Source organism: Sprattus sprattus, assembly GCF_963457725.1.
Source record: "Sprattus sprattus genome assembly, chromosome: 7".
Taxonomy (NCBI): domain Eukaryota; kingdom Metazoa; phylum Chordata; class Actinopteri; order Clupeiformes; family Clupeidae; genus Sprattus; species Sprattus sprattus.
In genome coordinates this window covers 11,292,082-11,318,817 of record NC_137926.1, presented here as the reverse complement: position 1 = coordinate 11,318,817, position 26,736 = coordinate 11,292,082, and the positions used below count along the sequence as shown (strand labels likewise).

The 26,736-nt window shown below is 39.8% G+C and overlaps 2 protein-coding genes across 3 annotated transcripts; both read right to left on the bottom strand.

Moving 5' to 3' along the window:
- Positions 1-1,214: 1,214 nt before the first annotated feature.
- hbp1 (HMG-box transcription factor 1) lies at positions 1,215-11,243 on the bottom strand. 2 transcript variants are annotated; one of them, XM_080841984.1, is made up of 11 exons: positions 11,227-11,243; positions 9,666-9,846; positions 9,219-9,441; positions 8,220-8,340; positions 7,963-8,074; positions 6,696-6,811; positions 6,260-6,416; positions 5,963-6,107; positions 5,115-5,423; positions 2,551-2,692; positions 1,215-2,207 (listed from the first exon to the last, which is right to left on the bottom strand). In XM_080841984.1, exons 1-11 carry the CDS (start codon positions 11,239-11,241, stop codon positions 2,190-2,192), a joined length of 1,539 nt encoding a protein of 512 aa, XP_080698110.1. In that variant the 5' UTR covers positions 11,242-11,243; the 3' UTR covers positions 1,215-2,189. The 2 variants fall into 2 exon arrangements, with proteins under 2 accessions (XP_080698110.1, XP_080698111.1); XM_080841985.1 differs by having other exon boundaries at positions 1,215-2,195.
- A 2,742-nt stretch (positions 11,244-13,985) lies between these two features.
- On the bottom strand, positions 13,986-26,224 carry prkar2b (protein kinase cAMP-dependent type II regulatory subunit beta; the record flags this gene model as incomplete). Its single annotated transcript, XM_080841643.1, has 11 exons — positions 13,986-14,119; positions 14,322-14,457; positions 15,109-15,177; positions 15,395-15,469; positions 15,580-15,681; positions 16,098-16,251; positions 16,425-16,531; positions 16,944-17,027; positions 17,184-17,236; positions 23,945-23,980; positions 25,960-26,224. The coding sequence occupies 11 exons, from the start codon at positions 26,222-26,224 to the stop codon at positions 13,986-13,988; spliced, it is 1,215 nt and encodes a 404-aa protein (XP_080697769.1).
- Positions 26,225-26,736: the final 512 nt, after the last annotated feature.

Below are 26,736 nucleotides of genomic sequence, written 5' to 3'. Positions count from 1 at the left end.
AAGGAGTATATGAGTAATTTGTTGAGGACTACTGAGATATTTAGGATGTTGAGGCGTTACATAGCAACCCCTAAAAACAATCTCTTGCTGGCAGGAAACAATTTAACATGACGAAAAAATGACTAGTTGCTCTAGAAATGTTTACAGTTACCTTTCCACCTACAACAGAAATCTACAAAAAGCTTCTCTCTTCCACAAGGATCTAGACAGCTCCACAAGCTCTTATTGGTTTACTCGGAGTGTTCGGAGTGTGATAAGTTAAGAAGTGCAGCGTTCTGTTTATGTCATGGAGAAGTATAGGGAAGCACAATTCCTGTCAGATCCCAGGCCAATACCATAACATTTCTCATCCTAAAAGGCATAATCTGAAGTAAATGGGAGATTTCATACATTGTATACTAGTGACCTCTGCTGGTCAAATTCACAACTGTGCATTTATATAACATACGAAATTGGGTATTTCGGGATTTTACAACAGTTCAACATTTGAAGTGTATGCATATATGTATGTTTAATACTTCTAGATATGCTCTAAAATGTAAATGATTGATAATAACATTCCATGAATTGAGAACATGCATTTTATGCAGACCGATTCAGAAATACAATTTTCATGAATGGAATATGAGTAATTAATTCACTGCCATTACTGAATGGTTGAACTGCACCTACAAAAGACAATCCCAGTTAATTGTACTCCTACTGTAAAGTTTTACCTTCTTTAAGAATTATTTTGGCTTTGAATTTTTTAAAGCTTTTTTGCTTATACTTTTTGTTGTTTCACCTCCAAGGTGAGGTATTGAGTGAGGCGAAGATTTAATTAAACCTTCAAAGAGATCTCAGCCCAACAGGAGATTCAATGATGTGGAGGACACTAGAATAAGGAATTCATTAGAGTGCTTTGTGCGCACATTTGTTTTTGATGCGGTAAATTGGAGAACAAACACAAGATTTGCAGAGATTGAGCAGACAACAGAATGAGTTACAGAAAGATTGCCGTTTCTTTTTTTTCACAGGCTTTTGAAGAAGATCATGAAAAGACATGCAGATCTGTTGCACACATTAAAGCCTCTTCATCACCTGCTAGAGCTCAGATTTTCTAATGCAGGGAAGATTAGAAAGTAATAAGAAAAGTGGCCCTCCCCCCAACACCATCCATAAAGAAGTTTGATCTCGTACACATTTGAAAAATACTGATAACAGCACACGTGAGATGATAGCAAGTTTCAAATGTTTATTATAGTACAAGAATAGTTTGTGCAAGAGTTTTAACATGGAACGTGGACCTGTACATTATAAACAAAGTTTTATAAATGTAATGCAATGGCAAATCTGCAGAGCACAACACTGAGCTATACAGTTTGGCCATGATTGTGTCAAAAAAAAGGATATATTTCAGCAAGATATATAAAGTTTCTATTTTTTGTTTTAAGCACAAAACTTTCAGGCTGTATACATTTATTGGTTTTATAAGGTTATATGTATATAAAGTGCAAAAAAACAAAAACACTTTCAGTGATGGCATGGCCCTGAAGTGTTGTGTGTGAGAGTGTGTGTGCGTCCACCCCATGTACATAATAATACATCATCATATGGCAGAGTGGTTAGTCACACACATGTATATGGCCTATACTGAGCAGGTCTCTCTCTATAGTACAAAAACCTGCCAGCCCCTCAGAGTATACAAAGTTTACCGGGTTACCAAGTCAATGTGCAAGATATTGAGTTATACCAATATAATTAATATGAACAGCTGCAACAAAGGCTATCTAAAATTTCCCCTTTTTACATTTAAAAATAGACATTTGTCTGAACTCTGCTCCTTCAGCATCTACCATAGCACCACAGGATCTCAGGATTCAAGCCTAGAAATATGAAATTACCTGAAAACAAAGTACTGAGTGATTTCTTACTTTGGAAGTATAAGGCATTTCTGTCACTGAAAATATAAGAAAATATATAAGCACTGTTAGTTAACTAGATTACATGTTTTTTTTTATGTTTGCATTTGATTTTCTCTTTTTTATTATATTTATCTGCATAATGTCTGGGTTAAGCGGTTTTCCTTTAAAACAAAGCATGTGTATTCGGCATCACAGTTAAGTCTCGTCGATCTTACAGGAGAGACGGGATCGGTTTATTGTTGTGTCCAGTTCACGTTTCCATGGTGATCTCCTGCATATGGGGGTCTAGTTCTGCTGGGAACCCTGCAAAAGGGAAACATTAGAAGAGCTGTGGGAGGGAGGGCCCACACAAGCCTGGAGACAGAGTGAGGGCCTTGTGCATTCCTCCATTAGAAAGCAGTTACAAAACAAACAAATTACAAAACCTGTTTCCTGAAAGCATTGTTGTGCAAGAACCACGGTAAGCAAGCGTGCTCCAAATTGTAGTCTCTCTATCATTTATCCATGGTCGTCGCATAACAACCCTTCCAGGAAACACACTGCCAGGTGTTTTTTGGTGGTTCCACACAGTATTTCGTTGTCAGTTCATTTTTTTCGTGGTCATCTGAATATAATAACTTAAAAATAAGATGGCGGGATGCCTCACCGAGTTGGTTCTCTTGCGTTTCCAGCAGTCGGGATTCAGACGCTTCTGCTCCTCCGCTAGAGCCTTGGCCTCCATGGTGTACATCCGCCTCTCCTCATTCTTCATCTTTTTCCACTTGTCCCCCAGGATCACGCTAATGGCTCTGAGGGTCAAAGGGGAAAGGTCACAGGTCAGAGGTGTGGACAGAAAATGTGCCTCCTCTCAGTGCACTCTGCCAATCGGTCTCTAAAGGCCCATGTTGCAATGGTGTGGTTCCTAAGGCTGGGCGATATGGCCAAAAACATTATCACGATATCATTTTTCAAATCAGTCGATATCAAATATAATTTGATAAAGAGCAGGAGGAAAATGTAAAGGGTTTTATCATATGGCATTGCAGCTGAGTACCTCTGCATTGTAGATTGTTTGTATTCAACAAGTCAACCTTTTGTAAAATGTAAAAGTTAAGTAAAGTAAAGTTTTCTGATCGCTACTGAGGAAGTATTGCAGTATGGATCACTATGGTTTTATCTCCCAGGTGGTGCCTATGGGGCAGAATGTATTGAGCGGGTTGTGGTCAATATTAACGTTGATGTTGTGTTAATAAACACGATCCTCCAGAATAGCTCCACGCTGCATACATATCCACTAAACGTTTTTGTCAAATTTAGTCTTTTTAATACTGAGCCAGTAGCAACAGTACAAATCCATTTCCAGTGTTCCATGGGTGTACTTCATCAGTGATATCATTTTAAACCGAGACCGGTCAGCTGGAACATATTTGTCAGTTATGATTTAATAATAGCCAGTGTACCCAATACATAAACAATATATGTAAATATTATGAGGATTGAATAATGGCTGCACAGATCTGTGGTCTCTCTGTTTAGAGTCCATGTGTCTATCTTCCAAATACCAGCTACTTAGGCTCCTGAGTTTGTTTACTGTTGAGTCTCACGGTTCTTTGACCAAGCCTGCTGTCAAGGCTGTGCAGATCTATTAGCTCTGCAGCATTCCTCACATACAGCACAAGCAGCCTTCATGAGCAACACGTCACTCTGGATTTCCCTTTCCACAACATGTGCACACTCACACACTCACACACACTTACACACACACACACACACACATAAACAAAAACTGAAATATATCTAAGGGATTCTGGGGAAATAATGTTTGTTGTTTGTTTGCAATGAGATATTTGAGCTGCCTTTCCATATCCCCACAATGTTTCTTGGAAACCCATGTTTAATGGCCGCTCCCTGTATCCTTGTGCTGTCAATCATCAGCTGCCTGAGAGCTGCCTCCCCTTAGGGGGCCCTCGGCCGTACATTCCACATAGCTGTGGAGCCACACTATACTATGCCTTTGCTATGTCATGTCTTTTGTTTGTTTCCATTTCTACGTAGCTGCTAAAGCCTGTTAGCAGGTCCAGGATCAGTCATGAACCCTGAATGGTTCGTTTTCGTTGTGGACACATGTTATGAAACTGGTTAGAGTTTGGAGCAAAAGCCGCTGGCCCCTCCCCCTCCTCCTGCCCCCAGGCCATTGACACACATCCATTCATTTTGACTGACATGTTTGCGGTCCAATACTCTGACTCTATTGCGGTCTCAATAGCCTGTATGAACTGAACTGAACTGAACTCACTGGTTAAAGGTCATGACTGGCTGTGAGACTTCAGGAAGGTATATGTTTTGCTGGCTATAGCTGGGTGTGAGCTTGGTTTACAGAGGCTAAAATTAAGCCATATATGTTCTAAATATATGTGCTTGCTGCAGCTTTACGTGTGAGCTGAGCAGAGAATAAACTATATGACGAAATACATATAGCTACCCCTGAAAGAAAAAAATAATGATTCTAATCTGCCCACATTTCCAAGAATGGTATTTTTATCAGAAAGGGTCCATTTTGCAGTGACTACCTTAATATCATCATCATATCCAACTGGCCTGAAGTGACCTTCTCCTGGCCTGAAGTGACCTTCCCTTAATGCTGCTACACTCGATCTCCTCTCAAATAATCCATCCATGCTAATTTGATGTACAATGATGAGCAACACTTTTGAAATACTAATGTTAAAAATGGAAACAAATGAAGTGAACACTAGTCACGACTGTTATACAAAGAGTGTTGTTCCTTTCTGTGTGTAAATAGGAAGGCCTTGGTAATGATAAGGTCCTATTGTTTAGTAGCACTTCATGAATTGGGTCTGGCCTCGCTCCACAGGGGATTGTTTCCCGTCGTTGCATCCTAAAGGGAGTAGATTTCGGGTTGGTTTTGGAACCACTGGACCATTCTTAACTACACTATCTACTATAAGCCCAGCAGAAACTGAGCTGGAAGCAATAGGTGGGCTAAGCCAGGCTACTTGTAAAAAGATTCTGTTGGATTTGGTGAAACATATTGAAAAGTATGAAAAAGGGCTTGACTGTTGACAGCCTTTGTCATAACCCTTTTTAAGTGAACAAAATGGACACATGAACATACACACCGAAAAAAATTGAGTACATGAATGTAACTAACTAAGTAGCTATCTCAGAGATGACGCAAGTGAGCTCCCTACGGGAGTCTAAGTGACTTGCCTGTTGTCCTTGCCAGGATACATCTGAGTGTACTCCACACGGTACTTCTTGGCGAACAGCATGAAGGCATTCATTGGCCGCTTGCATTTGGTGGGCGTGGTGGTGGTGTTGCTGTTTGTTGTTCCTGAGTTGGAGTTCCGATTGGATTTACTATTGGGGGACGGGGCGGAGCTGGAGGGCTCCTGGTCACGCCCCAGCTTGTCACAGTCTGGGCTGACAGCGCCCCCACTGGACTGGGAAGCCCGGCGCTGGCGAGCCATGCTACTCAGGACGTACACAGCTGACGAGTCCAGAGGGGTGAAGTCATAACTGTAGCCAGGCACACATACACACAGACACACAGACACACAGACACACAGACACACACACACACACACACACACACACACACACAGTCAAACAGAAAAATACCCAGTTATGAATTGTTACAAAAGACCAGAAGCTAGCCATCAACATGCCTATTATTAAATGGCAGTGCATGGCTCAACATGCCTTTTATTAAATGCCACCACCATCCAAGTCCTGCTCCAGTGTACCCTCTGCTCTATGTATTTACCTTTTTGTTGATTGTATAAATACAGACTGTGTCAGAACAAAATGGCATACACAAACAAACGTTATGGGTTGGAATCTCCTTCCTTACCTAAATATATAACTAAATGGTTAACTCTATCATACAATATCACAGAAAAAAAGACAATAGCAAACTGCAAGTAAAACATCAAACTGCATGTTCTCTTTCTGTTTCTCTCTCTCTTTCTCTCTCTCTCTCTCTCTCTTCTCTCTCTCTCACACACACACACACACACACACACACACACACACACACACCCGAAATCACTCTGTACCTTCTGAATGTGTCAAAAACAACAGAGTCATCGCAGTTGATGGCATCTTTGTGCCCTGGAGGTAGACACAGGTCTCCCACGTGCATATCATAGCAGGGGATTCCATACTGCACCACAGTAAGGCTCGGATAGAAGGAGGACCACCCTATAGAACAAATTATGCATTATTTGTTGCTGATACTACTGATATACAGTATTCTGCACATTTGCACGTGAGTGAGATACTAGAATCAGCCAATCAATCATATTGGATCAAACAACTTCAGCAATGCTTCTCCTGAGACATGAGGTCCCTACCTTTGTTTTTCACATAAAAGGGGTGGTCTAATCTGCACTCAGTGGTTAAAAAGCCATCTTCTGGAGAGCCGGGATCAAAGGTCAATTTGTGTACAGATTGGCCAAAAGACAAAATCTCCTCAAACGCCATCAACTTCAGACCCTCGGAGCCATAGCCCTGCGAAAGGAAGACACCAAACACATGAGGGGAATGCTTTCTCTTTATGAATAGAAGTGAACGTGCTGTAGGTCATTGGGTTCACTCTCTTTTCCTTGGGTTTTGCTTTTCAATATACTGCACTCTGAATGGTTCTTGTCATGAACAACAATACAAAAATGAATCATGCCTGAAACTAATTTTAGCCAACAAACCAGGCATTTCCACAAGCCTTTGGAGACAAACGTTCTTAAAACAATGGCCATTTATTACGAGTCCTGTTGAGCTCCTGTTCTTTACCTTAGAAGAGATGGATGACATTCTTCCATCGTCGTCTGACTCGTCGTCTGAATGGCAAAGGTCTTCTACATACTGCCACTCTAGATTGGAGCCCTTGTGGAAGCGCACACGAGTTCCTGGCAAGGTTCAGTTCATATGTGTTATCAGATGCATGTTTTGCACCGTTGTATTGTTTTGTGTTGTGATGTATATTTGTGTAATATGTGTAAGCACACTGAGAGCCACTGCACCAAGACAAATTCCTTGTTTGTGCAAACTAACTTGGCCAATAAAAGCTGATTCTGATTCTGAGATACAAACAGATTTATGCCTATAAAATGTATTTGATCCAGAATGGTGTCAGCTGAAAACAGTCCTTGTTTGGAAGTCTATACAGTAAAGTATATGTTTTATGTGCTAAGATAAATATTGAATATTTTCAGTCTGATTCAATATTCAATGTATGGTTTCAAACATTCCAACGGCTAAATAATTTTAAAATCCAACTGACCAAATATTTCAGACTTTAACAACTTCTAAAAATGCATAACTTTGAGAAGGATTTAGAAGTAAATGTCAGCCTTTCAGGCAATTTGTTGCACAATTCCTGTTTTTAGTTTCACTGTTTGTTGCAGTACCACAGTTCAAACAACAGGGGGAGCTATTTCCTTTCACGAGATATCAGCTCATAAAATGGCTGAAGTTCATTCAATCACACCCAGTGAACTAACTAGGACTCACAAACAACGGATCAGCACATTTCCCATGTTACAGCCTGATATGGTCTGACTCTGATTACACACAACCTTTTTTATCTGTGCAGGTTTGGAAACTGTGCTTAGCCTTCACCTTCTGTGTTACGTCAGGGGGAGATCAGTGCTGAGGGTTAAATGGTGCTTGGGACAAAGCAGTACAGAAGGACTACAGTTTAACAGTATGTTTTTTCACATTTGTACAGCTGTACAATTATAAAGATATGGTAAACCCAGTCTTATGGGGTTGTCCCTTCAAGTACCCAATTCATACAATGAACTAATTACTAAATTGTAACTCAGTGTACAGTTTTAATGGAAATAATCTTCAGGTTGATGCCAAGGGCTCTGAAGGTCTCAACACATAGGGAACTCTATTAAGAGGGTTATAAACATGAATGTAGGTAAAAAATAAAAATAAAACAGTTTCGTGGAGTATTTTCAATTTGTTACTACACATCTCCTTTGCCAATTCAGTGTGTCCCCATGCGTGTGATTCTGTTTGAGAGGCGCCATATAGTCGTGTCATTCAGTACCTTTCAGGAAGCAGTGCCACACGGTGGAGGGCCAAGAGTGGGACCATCCCATGTCATCATCATCTGACAGCGAGGACATGCAGAAGCTACCGGACTCTGACTCGCTGATGGCCTGGAGGGGGTGGAAGGGGAGGGTAGAGGGGGGTCATTCAAAGGGACACAAATGTCACATTTGCAGTACAAATAGTGCCAAAGGTATGGATGTGGGGGTGTTTGTGTTGCGGGGGGGGGGGGGGGGGGGGGGGGTAGGGGGGTACCCTGGTACGCCTGCGCTCCCTCATATGGCTCCGGGCGGGACTGGGGGCGCTGGAGGCCTGGGGGGGGCGGGCGTAGGAATGTAAACTGTTACTGGTGGCAAAGATGTGCACAGGTGAGGATCTGAGGGGGACAACAAACAAGACAAACGGATATGAGACCAAATGTTTGGGATTGACATACCCATATTCTAAAAAGTGGTATCAGCCAAAGATTGTTAAAAGTGTATAGAAAATGCCATGCTACAGATTTGTGTGTATACAATGGCAATTGTAATGTGATATGTTTAAGTACTACGCCTACGTGAGATGCAGGTATCCCGCAGTGTGCATGGGTGTGCGTTTATAATCCCTACTTTACATGCAAGTCCATTGTTAGTTGTAAGTGTGTGTGAGTGTGTGTGTTTTCAAGTGTAAACTATTTGTTTTCCAAGGGCAATTTGGTTGTGGCAACACAATGGTCATACAGCAGTCATTCATGGGTGTATAAAAATATAACCATAAGAAAAGAAAACCTAAAAAGAGATCTACTTAGTTTCTCCTAGATGACAATAAGATTAAATGGAACTTCATTTGAGATTTAGGCTGAAATCTCCTGCTTCTCAGATTACTTTATTGACCAACTATGGACCAAACAAGGAGAGATTCCAACAGGGTCACAAATCATACTAAATGTTTACTAAATGTTAAGACATCTCAATATTACTTCCTCTGATGACAGTCACATCTAGACCTCCTGAATTATCAAAGACCATCTTTGAGAACGATAAACAATACACATCTGTGTGCATTGTTTTTGCTAAAATGTTCCAAATAGTGCAAACAAGCTAAAATACCTGACCCGTGATTAGGAGTGTGATTCGCAGCAGGGTACCACAAGGAAGTGTGGAACCAACTTTTTATTCAGTTATAAAAGTTGTTATAATGGTTATAATGTATGCCTGCTTGCAAGTCTGTGTTCTTCCTATGGAGACACTACAACATAACTGCAGAAAACTAGACCTGGTGTGGGGGACATTCTGCAGCAGGGGACTCTGTGGGCTGGTGGCGATGTTGGCCAGCTCTGCCAGCCAGTTGGTGTTGGTGTGAGGGGAGGAGGCTCCATCCAGCCCTGAGCCCCGGGCCCCCCCAGGGCCTTCCTGATGCGACACACGCGCCTCGACTTGGAACACGCCTACTGGAGAGGCCTGATGCTCCTGCACCTCCTGCAGCTCTGGGAGGTCATCTGTACATTAATGACAGAACACCTCTTAGGAAGTTCATATTCAAAACATTCAAGTAATTTTGACATAAATCAACTATTGCTTGTCTGTCTCTTAAAAGGTAAAAGCAGCCTAAGACAACAATGTATGTTGTATTATATTAGTGAGCCACATTTATGAAAAAATGATTTGCTGTGCCCATGTTATGTTTGTGTCATATAATTATATAACAAATTTGAGTGATTACCATATTCCATGTGACTACCAGTGGAAGGGCATCCTGGAGAGGAAGGCAGATCTTCGTTGCACTTGAGCATGTCAAAGGCCTCATCCATACCTACAGTCTCCACCTGCGATTCCACAACTCTCTCGGGCATAGGCTGAGTTTTGACTTCCCACACCATATTACGCCATTTCAGTTTGCCTGACTGAATACAAATGTGTACAATGTATAAGAATGGTAAAGATAAGTATAATAAAAAAAAATGTATTAATTTGGTTATTTATTGTATTATGTAATCTTCTATATAAACCATGGCTGAACACCACAAAAAAACTGGCATTGCACAACACTCACATTGAAATATTCGTGTTGTTTATCGGTAAGATAGTATAGTATAGCCTACAGATTGCTTTGACATCGACGACAAATATGTTTGAGCAAAATGACTTCAATTAAAAGGGAGTGGGCCTCAAAAATAACTTTGTGATGGTAAAAAAAAAAAATCTGGCAAAGTTGGTGAATAAAGTTCTCTGTTTGCGTACTTTCTGTCTTCTCTTTGAAAAGAACTGTCATGTGACCTCTTGCATGGAAGGCTTGTTTATAAACTTTAAGAACTTCGCGCATGCGCTTCCTTACTCATTCATTCATAACTGCGTAACAAGACGAGATCAATAACAGAGTCGGATTTAACTAAACATTCCAGTGAAATGAATGACCCTGACTTACGTTTCGACTATCTTTTCGCTAAACAATCTTTGTACACAGTCATACTTTGCAAATCGGTTCCATTTAAAATGGCAAAAAAACAGAATTGATTCTGGGCAGGTCGAATCCTGTCGAATGAAAACATTCACATCTGTCAATTGAGATACAATGGAAAAATAGATAATAACGAGGACGACACTTCATATTCTCGCGTAGCACCGAGAAATTACTGTGTGGATGGTAACATTCATTCATACATTGCTTGTTTTGATAGAGAAAAGAGCAACTAAATAAATATATATAACGTAATATATATGAACATAAACCCAGTCCAATCGTAAATTCAGCGACGTTGTCATGTCTTTTGTTCGCAAAATATAAGACGGTGTGATACCAATCCAAATCGTATGAAACATTTAACCAACTGAAAAAAAACATTGTTGCTCCCCGGACAGACTACTGACAAAAAGGAACACTGAAATGTAGGGGCGAGCTTCTAACTTGTAAACAAAAGAATGTCAACAAGTTGAGACATGAGCACTCTAGCTCCTTCGTTCTAAGCGCTGAAATGAATGAAACTAAATATCGAAAGACATTTTAATGGACAACAACACGTATGAACGTCTTTTGAGATTGCTGGTCGATTAACTAGCTGTCTAGCGTACTCGCTAGCAACTAACTAGCTACAACCAAAACAACAAACGTCACAATGAAAAAAATCGATCTTAAACAACTTGTCATTTGCCATCGACCGAAAAAATGGCAATCATTTTAAGTAACATAGTTGACACAACCAGAAGCTTAAATTGTAATTTCTCATTTCGGTTAGGATTGTCATTCTTTTGTTTCAAAGAGATCTATTGCTAACTTTCTTACTTACCAAACCTGTCGCCATTACCGAGTCTCTCTGGCATTTGCTGAAAGGGTGGGACTGATTACTTTTAGAAACACTATACCATTGGAGGACGTTAACGTCAATGAAAAAACCTGCGATGGCGATTGGTCAGTTGTTGATACATAACATAAGACATGCTGAGGTTTGTTATTGAAACAGTCATTGGTTGAGCCTATACGCCCGTTACATTCAATGAGACTATCATTGGGTGATGCATTTGCAAGTTTTTCCTTTGTTATATTTATTAACTATAACATCCTTATTTGTAGCATGAATATGAAATATCTGTTTAAACTCAAATAAGATACACAGGGGAAAAAAGTGTCTTGTAGTTGTGATACTACAGCATTTTGTAGGTCAAAGGGGCAATGCAATAACAGCAGGATGCACAAACATGATATTTACTCTCAGGGGTGTTCAGGGAAAGCAATTCGTCCATGGACCAGTCTATTAGCTAGGTAGGTATATAAGGCTTTAAAAAAACATAACATACATTTTGTTTTTATGGCCCACCGGCCCGCTGGGCTTTGCTCCTGTATTCAGGATGGCCAGTGCACATCTAGTGACTGTTTTATGGTCATAATCTTATTGTGATCTTATTGGGTTACAGTGGGATGACAATTGTCTAAAATATGTTTTTTAATATATATATTTGAACAAATATCCTTTAATAACCTTTCAGACCATTGCATAAAGGGGCAACAGAGAGTGTGAGAGAGAGGCCATTTTTCAATAGAAAACAAGTTTATTTTCATGGAAAGTTAAATGTAACTGACAACATATTACACTCTGGCATTATTAAGAGATCTCTGTAACCTTTGAGCTTCATTACATTAAATTAAACAGCACTGCCAACACAAACCTACAGTAGTTCCATTGTAATAACACGATTTCTGACAGAAAATGGTGGTTTAAAACAAGAAAATAATAATTATAATAAAAAAGTGTCAATTAAGTGTTGGGTTTCAATGCAGTGGCAGATTAACAAGCTAAATTCTAAGGTGACATGACGACTGTACATAAATATGATGAAACAGTTTATCAGTGTGAGCTGCTATTTGAAGAGGCCGTATGCCTTCAAAAGCCACATGTGAAGGTGTCTTGTGTTATTTATGTAGAGGTAGACGGTAATAAATAACCTTAGCAATGTCCTTGAATGAAATGGCTACAACTACAACTACAACTGCAACTGCAACTGCATTTTTAAGACTGGCTACAGAAACGTCATAAGTTAATACATCGAAGACAATGGGCAGCGGTACTAGTTGAAAGCACAGTATAAATCAAATTTAACACTATTGTATTACAAATAAGAAGCAAGGTAATAATACCTCAAAGGCAAAAGGGACATACTTAATCTTTATGGACAGATATGTTCATTATTACATGAGACAGAGATAAGCTATATTAGCTAGTCATATCTCGTGTTTGTCTGCAGAAAAGTACTGACAAACACTGAGAGCTGTTTTTAACATATCAAATGTTTCGAGTCCTGTAGTAATGTACTGTATGTGTGGTAATAAAGAGATGCATGAAACATACAAAGAAAACAAAAGCCTAACAAGGTCAGGTGATGACAACACTAAGCTATGCCCTTTATATTTTCACATTTTTAAATCAAACTATCAACAAGAACGACTCTATACTGGTGATCTATGCTAATCTGGCAATGGTGAGCCAAACATATGACATTTCTAAAAATAAAAATCGACTAGATATCATGTGCAATCACAACAAGTACCTGTTTATGACGCAAGTGCAATATTAACATGTTCACATATATTTCCCAACACTGTTTTGTTTTTTTTACCTTTGGAACATTGTTACTATCAAATCTTTTCCTTGTCAAATAATGTGATACTAGTTTGCAGTACTCTTGATCGTAAATGTTGGAATTCATAAGTAACAATTCAAAGTAAAATGGGCATGTGCTCGAAAGGTGAAGATAATATATTTACCTAACTGCATTTGAAGTGCTTGAGATTCCTAAACCCCAAAGCAAAGTGTAAATGCAATGCAGGTAATGCAATCTTTTCCTCCAAATTAAAATCTCATTTGTAAACAGAGAAAACACATTTTCATACACGGCTCTGTGGATGTTATATAAAAATGAGAGCCGTATGGCCTTTGTAGATTTATATCTTTAAAAAGACAAACTGTTGCAATGAAGATTCATCCCCAGTGCAAAAAGCTTGGCAGGCAAATGTTGAAGCATGAAGATCACATAAAAACAACAAGCGTTTCACAGAATTCACAACCTTTGGCACATGAGTTCGGATCAGAAGAAAAGAAAAAATATATATATATATTTAATGAGAATGAGTAACACCTACGGTTCTGAAATACAGAACTGCCCTTATATTAACAAGTGTCATCAGTTAACAGTAACATAGTCGTGTCTATGTGATGTCTCATGAAAGTAACGTAGCGTGAACTGTGAACAAGAGGTGAAAATGTGAGTGGGTACATTGTCATACTAGCATGGTGGTTATGCCCAGAATGTCAAAATGAACACTGCCATGTGAGAAAAATTCCTGTTTTCTGGAAGTACACATACATTTTGAGCTTATCACTTTGAAATCGCTATCTTTGATGTACACTGTTTCACATTGTGTGAATGTAAAAACAATATTTGCAGGAGTAAGAGCAAATTACAAGACACCTGGCACCCACACTATGGCAAAAGCCTTCACCCACCGCACGACCTTCTGTTTCTCCGTCTTGGTTCATTTCCTTTCAGACTCTCATGCATTTTGATCCGCAATTTCTGTGTTACTTCCAAACAGGGTTACCAGCTGCTCCTCGTAGTTTGCAATATTTCTCTTCATGATATCCATACAGGGGCCCAGCAATCTCTCAAACGCTTGGACATCCATCACTACCAGAGTAGAAATGGGGAAAATTACCATATAGGACAATATAACGGATTGCATTAGGCTAACAATCCCTGTCATTTGCATTTAAAGCTCCCTTGCTTTAGGAATTTAGCAAGCAAGCAACTGTAACTTTTGCAAGAGCTATAATTCCCTGATGTCAATTATGACAGAGGGTGATATAGAAGAATGTAACATGCAATGTACCTAAGCATTTGACGTTCTCCATGGCATATGCAGAAGCTGCTCGTGGCTTGTTGGTGACTAGAGCTAACTCTCCAAAATACTGTCCCCTTAAGCACGTGGCGATGTCCACTTCTTCTTCCTCAGCATCCTTTTTTGTCTGGAGGGAGAAAATGTCACCACAAACCTATGGATAAACAAGTTTTCAAATCTACACAGACTTAAAGACCCCTCAGTATAACACCAAGCTCTCCCACTGATGCATGGTTTCTTTGACAGAATCTTCTAGAAATTCTGATCTGGGGCTGAGGGACAACTAGTCCCCTAATTTGAAAACTCGCTATGAGTCTACATTAGTGTGAGTGAGAAAAGCCATCTTCCACTGTTCTCTGTGCGTGTGTGTGTCTCTGCGTGAGTCTGTCTCTGTTGTTAATCTTCAACATCACTTCAGTGATTTGACAGTACTGATTGAGGGTAACCCGCCAAGTAAAAATTTCAAAGTCAAAACAGAAGATATTATCATATCTGAACGAATAGCTTGTGAGGGTACTTTAAAATATGTTTCCTTTTATAATACCGCACAAGAAGAAATATCAGTGTATTTCTTATATTAATATTGAACCAGCTACTGGTAAAATTAGGACAATGCTTAACCCAATTCCTGGCTAAATAAAATGAATGACTTCTCAGTGTGCTTGAGCATTTGGTAGGTGCAGAAATGGAAGAAATGCATTTGGACATTTTGTAGTTTTATGAAGATGAGGTTCAATGGTCATTCAAGACTGTCCGTCATGGAGACGTTCAGACTTACCCTAGTGTGCTTCATTGTGATTCTCACGCGACCAGATTCCACAATATAGAAACTATCAGCCATATCACCCTACAAAAAAAATATATCAGTTATAAAACTTGCCATAAGGTTTCCAATGTCTACAGTCTATATGTACACACATTGCTCATTCTAACACAGATACAAGTGACAGGACAGGAAACAAAATATGGATTATGTTCATAATATTGAGTGAAAATGTAGTAGATTAAGTGACTCAAATCCTGGGATGGAGATCAATGGTGAGATGGACTGCAAAAAAACACACCTGAGCAATGATCCGCTCTCCAGTGCCGAAGCATTTAGAGGACAATACATCCACCACCTTCATCCTCTCTGAAACCTGCCACAGAAACCAGTGTCATAGCATTCCTCATATAAACATAAACAAAACATATGTAAACAACAACAACAACAAAACCTCAAGGAGCACAAGCAGACCACCAGTCCTACCTCCAGAGACGTGAGAAATGGGAGAGTCTCAATGAAGGCTTCATATAATCTCCTCTTCGTGGCATTGTTCTTTACAATGATCCTTCTGAATGTTAACCGATCCTGGAGAAAATATGAATCATTCACTGAATCAGTATGGTAGTGATATATCCAGTAGAGGGGGCTATATTATCAAGTATTGAAAGATTACAACACATCGAATATCAAATAGGCTATTCAGAAAGCAAAGATTATAGTCAGAATTATATTTCTTTCATAAATGCCTGGATCGATATCAAATTGTTCTCTAATTCTATGAAATGATCAATGATTGCATGACATGACAAAGTGTATGCAAAATTTTATTTAATTTCAAACAGTCAAACTGTAATTTAGATTTAGATTAACTATATTTACATTAGGAATATCAGTATTCATTTTAAAAGGAGAAGTATCTCATTACTCTATGATATGAATCATGTTGACTTAATTATATGGACAACTAAGGACAACACAGGCAGCAGGGCACACAACCTTACCATGCACCACAAAGCTCCAAGCGAGGTGGCGATGATGGTGGCCGCCCTTGGGGCGTTGTACAACAGAGCCAGCTCCCCAAAACTTCCACGGTTGTCATAAGAGCCCACAGTCCGATCAGCACCTTCCACTCGCACTACGATCTCAAACGTCCCTCTGAGACAGGACACAGAATCGATAGAGAAATAAATGAGTCCTATAAAAGTGTCTTGTCACCTCCAAAGGCTTGGGTTTGCTCTGCATACAGGAAAGCCCAGGTGTTACAGGGAATAGCGCACTACCTCACACCTGTTTTGTTTTGGTGTCTTGGTGTCTTAAAGGGCACTTACCTTTCGATGACATAAAAGTTATCCCCGTCGTCGTCTTGATCGATGATATGTTCCCCAACTTCCACTATTTTCTCAAACATTGCGTCTAGCACTTGGGACATCTGCTCCTGTTTGTGTGAGACGAGACCCGGGCATCAGCACTGAGACAACTGTTTATCTATCCCCTACAGAACCCACTCAAATCAGGCACTGGCACAGCAACAACAGCATCAAACAAACAATGCACGCAGGAGGGCACAGAAGGCTTCACTGTCGGATCACAAAAATATGCAAACCCATGGTTAATTAAGCACGATGTCAAGCTTGAACCAAAAATATTCAAAAGGTTGCACAGGCCACTAAGCCTGGGTCATTAGTCACTCTCCACTCCTCTCCCCCTCTCTCTACCTTTAATGCTCTTTCATCGTGTCTGCGTGTGTAAATATGCATCAAGAGCCAGGGGAGTCCTCTGGCCTTTAGCTGTGTGTGTAAAAAATACTGGGTCACACGCCACACCACGCCACGGACTAGTTCCCTCACCGGATCTAGGTTTTTGAACAGCAGGATGTCTTTGCATGCCTCCTGTAACCTGTGCCTCTGTTCGTCTGTTTTGGGGTGGGTGATCTGGGAAGACAAGAGTGTTAAGAGTATTATTACAAATCCAAAAGGTCATTCTCTCGTTAACATATAGCACACAGTATGTAAGGACTTCTATTGCTAAAGTATGTCCCCCTGATGTTCAACTGCACATAACATTCGCTACCACAAGAGGGAGCTCACCCTCTGTTCCTTTTCCTCGTCGTCCTCGTCCGGGTTGAAGGCCTCTGCACACACTGCGGGACAGAAAAGACATGCTGTAGACTGTAACGCAATGACAAAGAAACTAGAGCCTCTTTATATTAACCAACACTGCTGATCAGGTTTCCGTTGTGCAGCAACACTGCATTGCTACAATACTCCACATCACCTTAGACCTGAAATCGGGCCTAATAAAAAAAAAAAAAAAAAGAAACCTTGCTGGGTATAATATGCTCATTCCATGTCTGAATCACAGTTCCTGCAACCACAGACCACCCATTGGTCATCTGCACAGGAAACAGCCATCCCATACTGCAGTCCCTGTTTAAAATGCTGGCCTCATCTGCACCCTCACTGTCACCCCAGCCAGGGCAGAGAGAAATGAGCACGTTGCATCATCCACTGGGGCACAGGCTACGCATCAACACTAGGCATCACCAGGCCCACAAACAGATGGGAGACGTCCTATTTGTCCTTTCCAGAGCTGAGTGTTTCTGCCATTTTGCTGACTAGTTAACCCTTGCAAGCTGAACAATGGCCGAACATTCTGATTCATCAATATTTCCTCAAAAGGGAGACACCACCATTCCTATTGTTAGAAAGAAATCTGTCCTCCTAATCACTGTATTTCTATGGAAACGTTATTGTAAAATTCTGTACATGAAGCTTCTGAAACATCACCATTATTTTGAAATATTTGATACACAAAGCATTGGTGATTTGACCTGTCGTTCCTAAGCTGCAGTAAATCTTGAACAGTTCAAATAAATGTAAACAAATACCATGATTTTTTTTCACACGGGTAAGATTAACAGTCTAGAACCAGATAATAACTTTAATGGCCAAAAATGTTGCCAACTGCACAATGTTTCCATAACTCACAAATCTTTTAATGTCAGTTATGAATGATTTATTCACCATTGATGTTACAGATTGGAACTTACACTCATATCGTTTCAAACAAGCATGACTGTGTGAGTGTGCAAACACATGTGTACTCTGTGTGTATGTTCTTGCTGGCTTTCTAGTATTTTCTTTTAAATATATGTTGTTTAACATGTTAAAACAGAAAGAAGAAACACTTCAATCCATTTGCATAAAACATTTCAAACCAAACTGCACTATTCATGCATTTTCCAAATACTACCATCAGCCCCTTTTCCTGTTTAGCCTAAACAAAAGATCTGTGGGCATTCACCCATAACCTTGATCCATTAGCTGTGCTTTCTTAAAAGGACAAAATGCACGTCTGAAACCCCTTACTTCCTGTTCTGAAATTGGAAAATACTGCATTAAAAAGAATGCATGAGGGATACACATAAGACTCAATAGCAAGCGAGGAAGAATGGTAGGTATATAGAAGTAGCCCTAACTGTTAGTAGGGCCTAACATGAGGATCGCTTCTGCTTGCAGGTACTCCTGAGTTCACAGAGTTAGAATTCATTTAAAAAGAAATGAACATCTCTTATATTAACTTTAATACACCTGTCATTCTGAGGGCCCATAATGAAAAGTGATTACTGATCTTAGAATAGTTACGATAATTACAAATAATTACAGAACTTAAAATAGTAATGCTTTTTAAACAACATATCCAATTATCTGACGTATTCATCAAATTGGTTGGAATGTGGTTTAGTGTCATGTGAAGGTGACAAAATCTATTCTGCTGTTAATACTAAAATGTGAAAAAAAAAGCTTCTATGCATGTTATATCATACTGTTGTCCTGACTCCTGCTATTATTTATATTCAAGACAGACAGTGAGATCCAGCACACTGATTTTGAAATGACAGTCATCACCTCAGAGTCATACTGGGTCACTGTCCAGCCACCCATACAGGGATTGTCATCTGGAGGCTATGATGCTAATCTCATACACCAGTGTTGACATTTGAATGTGTCCTCTAAGCCTCCCCTTACCTGACATCATGGCCTCCACTGATCTCAATTACTCCAAAAATCTTGTCAAGCTCTTGTCAAATGCTGTCATCCTGTCATGCACAAACACCCTTCTTCATTTCTTTTCCTTTTACATCTGCTACCATCGGTGGTACACATTTGTTGACTGTTGTTGTTCATACAATAAATGATCTATGGATTATAGATTTTTGTTATAGATTTAAATTAATATTGATATTTGTATACAGTTTAAAATGCTTGTGGAAATAACACTTTATAAAATCATTATAATTTACCTCAACGGGCTCAAACATTCTCACATTGTTTTTTTAAGGAGGAATATTAGCCTGACGTAGGTCTTTCAATTCACTTTCACTGTGTTTTCATTTGTGGTCCGGAAACATTTAATTGGATTTCAGTTTGGAGTTGGGTGTAGCTGTTGAACAACCATCTAAATGACTAAGAAAGTGATCAGATAACTAATGACTCATGTCACCAATACTATGCTCCCCCCAAACCTTGAAGGTAGAGGAGACATAACATAATGTCCCTGAAAAAAGTGGCCGACAGTGTTTTTCACAACTTCCATCATGACAAAACAGATCCAAATGTGGCATCACTCCTAACCCTATAGACACCGACCTCATTGTCTGTTGGAGGGCAAATGAAAGTACCCAGATAAAACATGGATACGCCTTTTTCAGAGGAAAACCTGCATAAATAAAGGACCAATTCAATCACACAATGGGAACAAAAACAGGAAGCAGCACACAACATAACGACTCAAGCCAATCAGTTCATTGATTAAGTTGCGTTGATGTGAATAATAACCGATCAAGCTCCCTACTCACAACAACCTCTTATGTTTAATAGGATTGAAGAAATTGGCTTTATTTTAGGCCATGTCAAAAAGAAGTGCTAGTAAGATGTCAGGCACCATTGTGGAGAAGGCCATGCCCCCTGAAAAATGGGTGATACAAATGCTTAGGCTATTTCTCAAAAAACAACCAGCATATGTTCTTTTCTCATTTATAAAAGCATAGACTGAAATGCCGTTTGAGAGCCCTCCAGCAGTCAGTTTTGATAATGAGTTGTACCGCTTATTGATACCGTCTAAGTCAGTCAGTGTTTCAATGAATGGCCTTGGACTCCTCACAGATGCCTCCAGTTCTTCTGCTATTAATACCCTTGCTGAGGCTAGCAGGAGCAGTAGTTGCACTGTTTGAGGCGAACACTCCCTTTCTGTATCAAAATCAGGGGCCTCATCTCAACAGTATCCAGTAGTGTTTGATGTCATCCCACGTCAGCCAGTATGAATGCCCACCAAGGTTTTGCCAAGGTAAGCGGTTTTGCTGAAAGTTCATTGATGTATCCTGATTATGGTGATTCAGGTTTTTTTTTTATTAATGAGCCTTGAGAAGGGTACATCAACACAGAGGACAGGAAGGGAGTCTGTGGCTAATCTGATTTACAGTTCAAATGAACAGAGCTTCCTCTGTCCTTCTGCAAAGGAAAACATATTATAATAATAATTCTCACCAATAATGACTTTTAAGTGATGTAATGATGGTTTCAAGTCTAACCCTCTCGCACATGCTGTCCACACATGCAGTCCAACTGCACAAATGTGTGTATGTTAACAATTAACTACAGGATAACAACAAATTACTAGGTAATTGGCTCAGATGGTCACACATCGTCTCCTACCTATCTTCTTGTGCACTAAGTTATCTATGGTTGGGCAAATCCTGTGAGTTCCATCCTTGCACTTCCGAAAAACATCTGTTAAAGCTTCGTCAGTACAATTGGAAACAAATGTTTGTTTACTCCGTTAGCGAGTACTAGGCCTTGTCACAACAGCAAGGAACACATCAAATAGGTCTACTGTTAAGACATTTAATCTAAGAAATGGCACAGCAGTACAAATGGCTTCAGCAGTTTCTTTACTTAGGCAGCTATTGGCCATTGTTAAGAAACAATGAGTACCAGACTACCTTAACAGTCAAAGGTCTGTCCTGAAAGACTATATTAGTCCTCCAACAAATAATGTAGAGCTCAGTATTACGAGAAGGGTATGACAGGGTATGTAATTCCTAAGAGGCTGGGAGGATTACCATGGAGTAAGATTAAAATTGCAAAAGCATCGTTAATTTCTTCTTTGGTAAATCTGTGGTACATAACCATCACCTGAATAAATAAAGCATTCTTGGTATTGTCTCTTCAATTATTTAAATATGCTAACTTTTAACTGCCAACACTGTCTCGTAAAACCACATAGTGTTTACTTCAAATCACATGACCAGTTGCAAACTGAAGGCAATCACTCAAGACCAAAGATACAAACACATTCTGTCATCCAAACGTTCCCCAAAGCAGTTCCCTCATTTCCTAGGATGTCTCTTATGTCTAGTTCTGTTTTCAAGTCGTAAACACTGGTGCTGCATCACATTAAAAATGCATCCTCCTTCACTGACTTGGCAAATGACGAGGAGTTAAAGTAATCCATCCCCTCAAACCATTAACTTGGCAAAAGAAATTAGGATCCATGAAACTAGTGGCCTTTGTTTGTGCTTTTTGAAAACGCAATAGCTGCTTTTTGAGGCCAGAGCCTGCGTAGTAAACAGAAAATCTGCCAGGTCCTTCCGGAATCAACCATATTTTGTTAATTCAGCCATTTTTAAATTCACTTTGAAATTCACTTTTGACTGAGTGTTAACTGTCCATTGTTAGTCACTGAGTGGGACATTAACCAGTGGCTGAGATATAGGCTACTACATAACCTTATCTCGTCATCACAAGGTTGGAAGAAGCGGAAATCTTTTGCAGTTGCAGCAATTTTATGTGCAATTTATGTGGTACGTAAGAAAATATGCAGCGTCACAAAAAATGCAGTATATTTGCATCAAGTCGCAAAAAACTGGAGGGACTTTAAATATCTTCTTAGTCAGTCAAGGTATCAATGTGATGCATGAGAATCGGTGAGATTGACAAAGACTGACCAAAACAGTTGTATTTCTTTGTGTGAGCGTGCTAGTGTGAGACAGGACATAAAAGTCTGTGTTTCGCACCAAAACCATTACAGTTGGAAACCCTGAGGAATCAATCAAGGCTATCAATTGCAATTATAGTAAGCTAGCAATCTAACATCCTAGTTACTAGTGTTGTCCAGTTCATAGTGCTAGTATTTCCCAATTTACTACCTAAATAGCATAGCCACGGCCTGGATACCTTTAGTTTTTATGCACGTTTTAGTTTGACACACTCTAATAAATTAAAACTCAAGCCATAATATTTACATAGGTTTTTGATTGATGTTTTAACTACATCTTTATGATCGTTGACTACCTTTAAATGTCATTGATTCATGTCTCTCTTTCTCTGGTTTGTGTTACTATAGTGTACATCTTGACACATTGTAAAACCATATGAAATCATCCCTTTTTTACTGAGTTAGTCTAAAAGCCTTCAACTAGGGATAGCTGGTTTGCAAGTCTTTTCTGTTAGCCAATCACTGAAATGTGGGGAATGTAGGGGACAAAAAGGAAGCACAGTTGTTTGAAATCTATCTACGACAAATGCTGTGGCCTAAGGGATTGGAAACCATGCCACAGTTAAGCTATTTCATCAGGTAAGATGAGGATGAAATTCTGAAAAGTTTAAATGTTGCATGGTAATAGTTGTGCTGCAAGCTGATGCAGCAGTGTTCAATATAACTTGCACGCTTGTTTCCAACACAGCCTTGCTAAAGACAGAATGTATTCCCATATCAGTGTCTGCTGGGATCAGACATCAAGCAACACGAAACAAGCAATCTTGCTGGTTGTGTTTTTGTTGTTGTTGTACAAATCAGCGATCAGTCAGGAGTGGCAGAGGTGTTGACAAAGAGGAAAAGCTTTCGTTTTAAATCCGAAAAATAGAATATATAGCAGCTGCGGTGGAAGGTAAAAACACATGGCATACAGGTGGATAAAGTCATGGCTTTAAGTATGCCTCATCTCCATACTCGGTTTTGAAGTGGTGGATCATCCACCAATCACCTTGAACATTTTAATCCAATGAGAGAGTTTTGACCACAATAAATGCAAAGATTGTGTGCTGACTTAATCAGGCCACTACTGATGCTTACCTAATCAAAATCCATTGCGGCCTCTTATTAATATGGGATCTATTTAGTGACAAAAAAAAACATCTTTACCAACCTGTGACCTGCTGTTTAAATGCGTTTTCATGTGAAACTGATGCAAGTGGAAAAACTGCTCCAAAAGTCATCTGATCGCAAATTATGTGGTTGTGTACTTTCACTTATAAAACCGATTATACAGACATGCAAAATGTAATTTGTGTTAACATTTGTGGAACATGTCCTTTATTTGCCATTATAAGTTGCATTATAAGGTGCATTTTTATTTGCAGAAGTCATTGTGTTTTTGTTTGAAAAGTGTTCGTGTGCATATTTGCAAATCATGGGACATTTATAAATCAGATTCTGTTGGTTTGCAAATTACAGGGTACTTAATATCCTGTTTGTTTGTGACATTATGACAGCCTTCTAAATCTTTTTGTCACTAAATTGATCCCATAGATTTACTAATAACTAATAATGTGATAAAACACCTACTAATAACAAGGACCTTCTTCAGTTCCCTTTCAGATGAGATGCCCACTTCTCACTACCCACTACTTAAGACAACATGAAGAACTATTTGAACCTGATTCTATTTGCAGCAAGTATAACCGTTTAGATAGCACTAACTGTCAAAAAGAACACTCTAGAAAGACAAAATGATTACAAAGAATGCTGATAAAAGACCAGAGGAAAATAAATAAAGGTTTAATCTCACCTGAGGCTCTTCGTGTAAACCTGTTGATGACTGGTGCTGCAAAACAGAGAGTGAGATAAAATTAGCAATGTAAAGGCATTCAAAGAACCTAGAATGTGTGATCACTGTGGCAATTATTGTGACTACATTTGTAATGGCGGTTTTGTTGATCACAGATTGGATATAGGCCAAACTGTTAAGGTCTAATTGTATCATTTTGAAGTTCGCACAATCCAGATACAACTTGCAAATGAGGTAATAAACAGCACTGAGACAAGGGGAGAGGTAAAGAGCTGTGAACTTGTGTGCCAACAGCTTACAAGAGCCAACATCGGTGGTTCTACTAATGTTCACATCTAGGTTTATGGGTCAGCCAGACCATCACTTGCAAAAATGTGTTCACAAAAAGCCAATGGTCACTTCGGGCCTCCCTCTGTGAGGGGACATTCCTCCTCTCAAAAAAACGGTTGGTTGACCAAACCATGCCAAGTAGTTTCCTTTGGGTACAAAGCTGACACAGAAAGAAAATTAAATGATTCACAGAGCTAATTCCCTGTTGAACAATGCAGTAATGACATTTTTATATCAAGCAGGGATCCTAACATAGTTTTACACACCTGCGTAATTTGATCCAGTGCAGAAATGACTGTGAACTGTGTGGACATGATAGAATAGGAGAAATACACAGTGTCTCTGTGAGACCTGCTAGCCACATCAGACATTAGACTAAACACACCAGTAACATTCATGTTTGGGTGTTAATTTGAAGACACATATTCAAAGCCTTGTCCTCAAGCCAATTACTCCTTTGCACATGCTGCCTAAATGTATGTCTATTTTATCATTCACTGTGGGCTAATCCAGATTTGAATTGACATGAAGCAATCCTTCTCTGAATTACAATTATGTGAATAATTTGAAGGACAAACATCTGATGTAATAAAAGCACTCAGCACTGAGACAATGCCTCCGCATGAAACATACATGAGTCTGGGGGGCTAGTCATGAATATTGTGCTATCCAGTTAAGGTAGCTCCACAAAAAGGCTCAAATGCAAACGCTACCTAAAAAGTGACTATTAAAAAAATTAACTAGACTGTTCAATGCCATATTGTGGTGCAGTACAGTGGTTTGACTAACAGTCATTTAAATTTAAATATATATATATAATTGTGAATGGGGCCTTACGCTAGGCTAGGCCTGCTGTTAAAGGCTTGAAGATTGGCCGCATCTTCTCTGAAAGAGCATCTGCTGATATTAACAGTCTTCGGAGTAGCCACAGAGCGTAATGTCATCTGACCGTCCAGTCTGGTAGTGTAAATGTAAGGTTAATATCGCAGCCATATTTGTCCCGTTGTTCCCAGATGTGTTGGAGGTTTCATATTTGGCTAACGGTGAACTGAATAGTAACCAGTTGAAAGAATGGATGACAGTCGGAGGTGGAAATAAAATGTACTACAGATATAGCCGTGGGGGGTTGGCCACTGTCACCTTGTTCCATAATGAGGCAGATGGAGTTCAAATGCTTTGTACGTTAACGTATGATGCCAATCAGAGAAAGGGGGTTAAACCGTGGCATCAAGCCATGTATTCAAAATTGGTAACGTGATTAAATGTACACGTTGCCTATGAATCCGCTAAGAGAATCAATAGGGCCTACTTAACCAATAGCCCATGCATGGTGCATGAAGGGGAAGGCTCTAAGGACTGCGGTGACCATCGGATGATGAATACTGTTGCTTACGAAGACAGTGTCCAGATAAAAGACTAGGCCAAACAACATTCTAACAAACAATGATCATGCTGGCTTTGTGCCCACCATTTATAACATGCATAAATGCTTGTATTTCAAGGCACGCGCACATGCACGTTGCTTAACTGTTCGTGAAGCAAAATTGGAGGTATCTGTCGGCTGCAATAATCTTGAATGAAACTGGCAAATACCGCTTTTGCCGACCCACCATCGGAGGGCCATTCAACCTTCTACACACGATAGCCTACAGTAATCATAATATGAGACGTGGGGTATTTGTTACCTACGAATTCCTCGTCGTCATCCTCCTCTTCCTCTCCATTTTCCGAATCGATTTGCATGGCTTCGTCGATAAAGTTGACTGCTTTCCCAGATCTTGAGGCCGAATTTTGGTCATTGTCAAATGCGGCCCCTTTGGTTTCACTCTCTTTCAGTTCCGTGAAATACTGCAAGGCAAATTCTAGTAAGTCCCTTGGCTGATTCCTTAACACTTCCACGGTAAAGCTCTGCAACAGCTCCGTCAGTCCTTCTGGGATTTCTATACTCATTCCTGATGTGAGTCCAGAGAAATCCGAGTGAAATACAGTGTCGGTGTCAAATGCAATATTGTCTCTAGATTATACTCACAACAAGAGCAGAGAACGTAATTTACGACGACATGGAATCAGAACACAAAAATATGCGGAGGAATTCTCATCATTGCCACGTAGCTAGTCCCATTTGTTCAGCGATATCCCGCAATTTGCTAAAATGAAAATGGCAGTGAATTCAGTAGCTAGCATCTCTTGCTGCTGGCTACAGGAAACCCACGCATGTGACCTGCGAAACCATGGCAACCACCCATCCAGGGATTGCGTATGCGATCCGCAGCAATGGCAGAAACCGCTGCTGCAGAAACGCTCTGTATTCTGAGAGTCAATGTAGCGAGTGATTCTATATTGCAACGTATGTGCTACCAGACATCATACCATCATTCTGTACGATAAAGCGGTTACCTCCAGCCATGAAGATTTAAATGAAATAAAGTGAGTGTGTCGGCTACCAAAAAGCTATGGTTTAT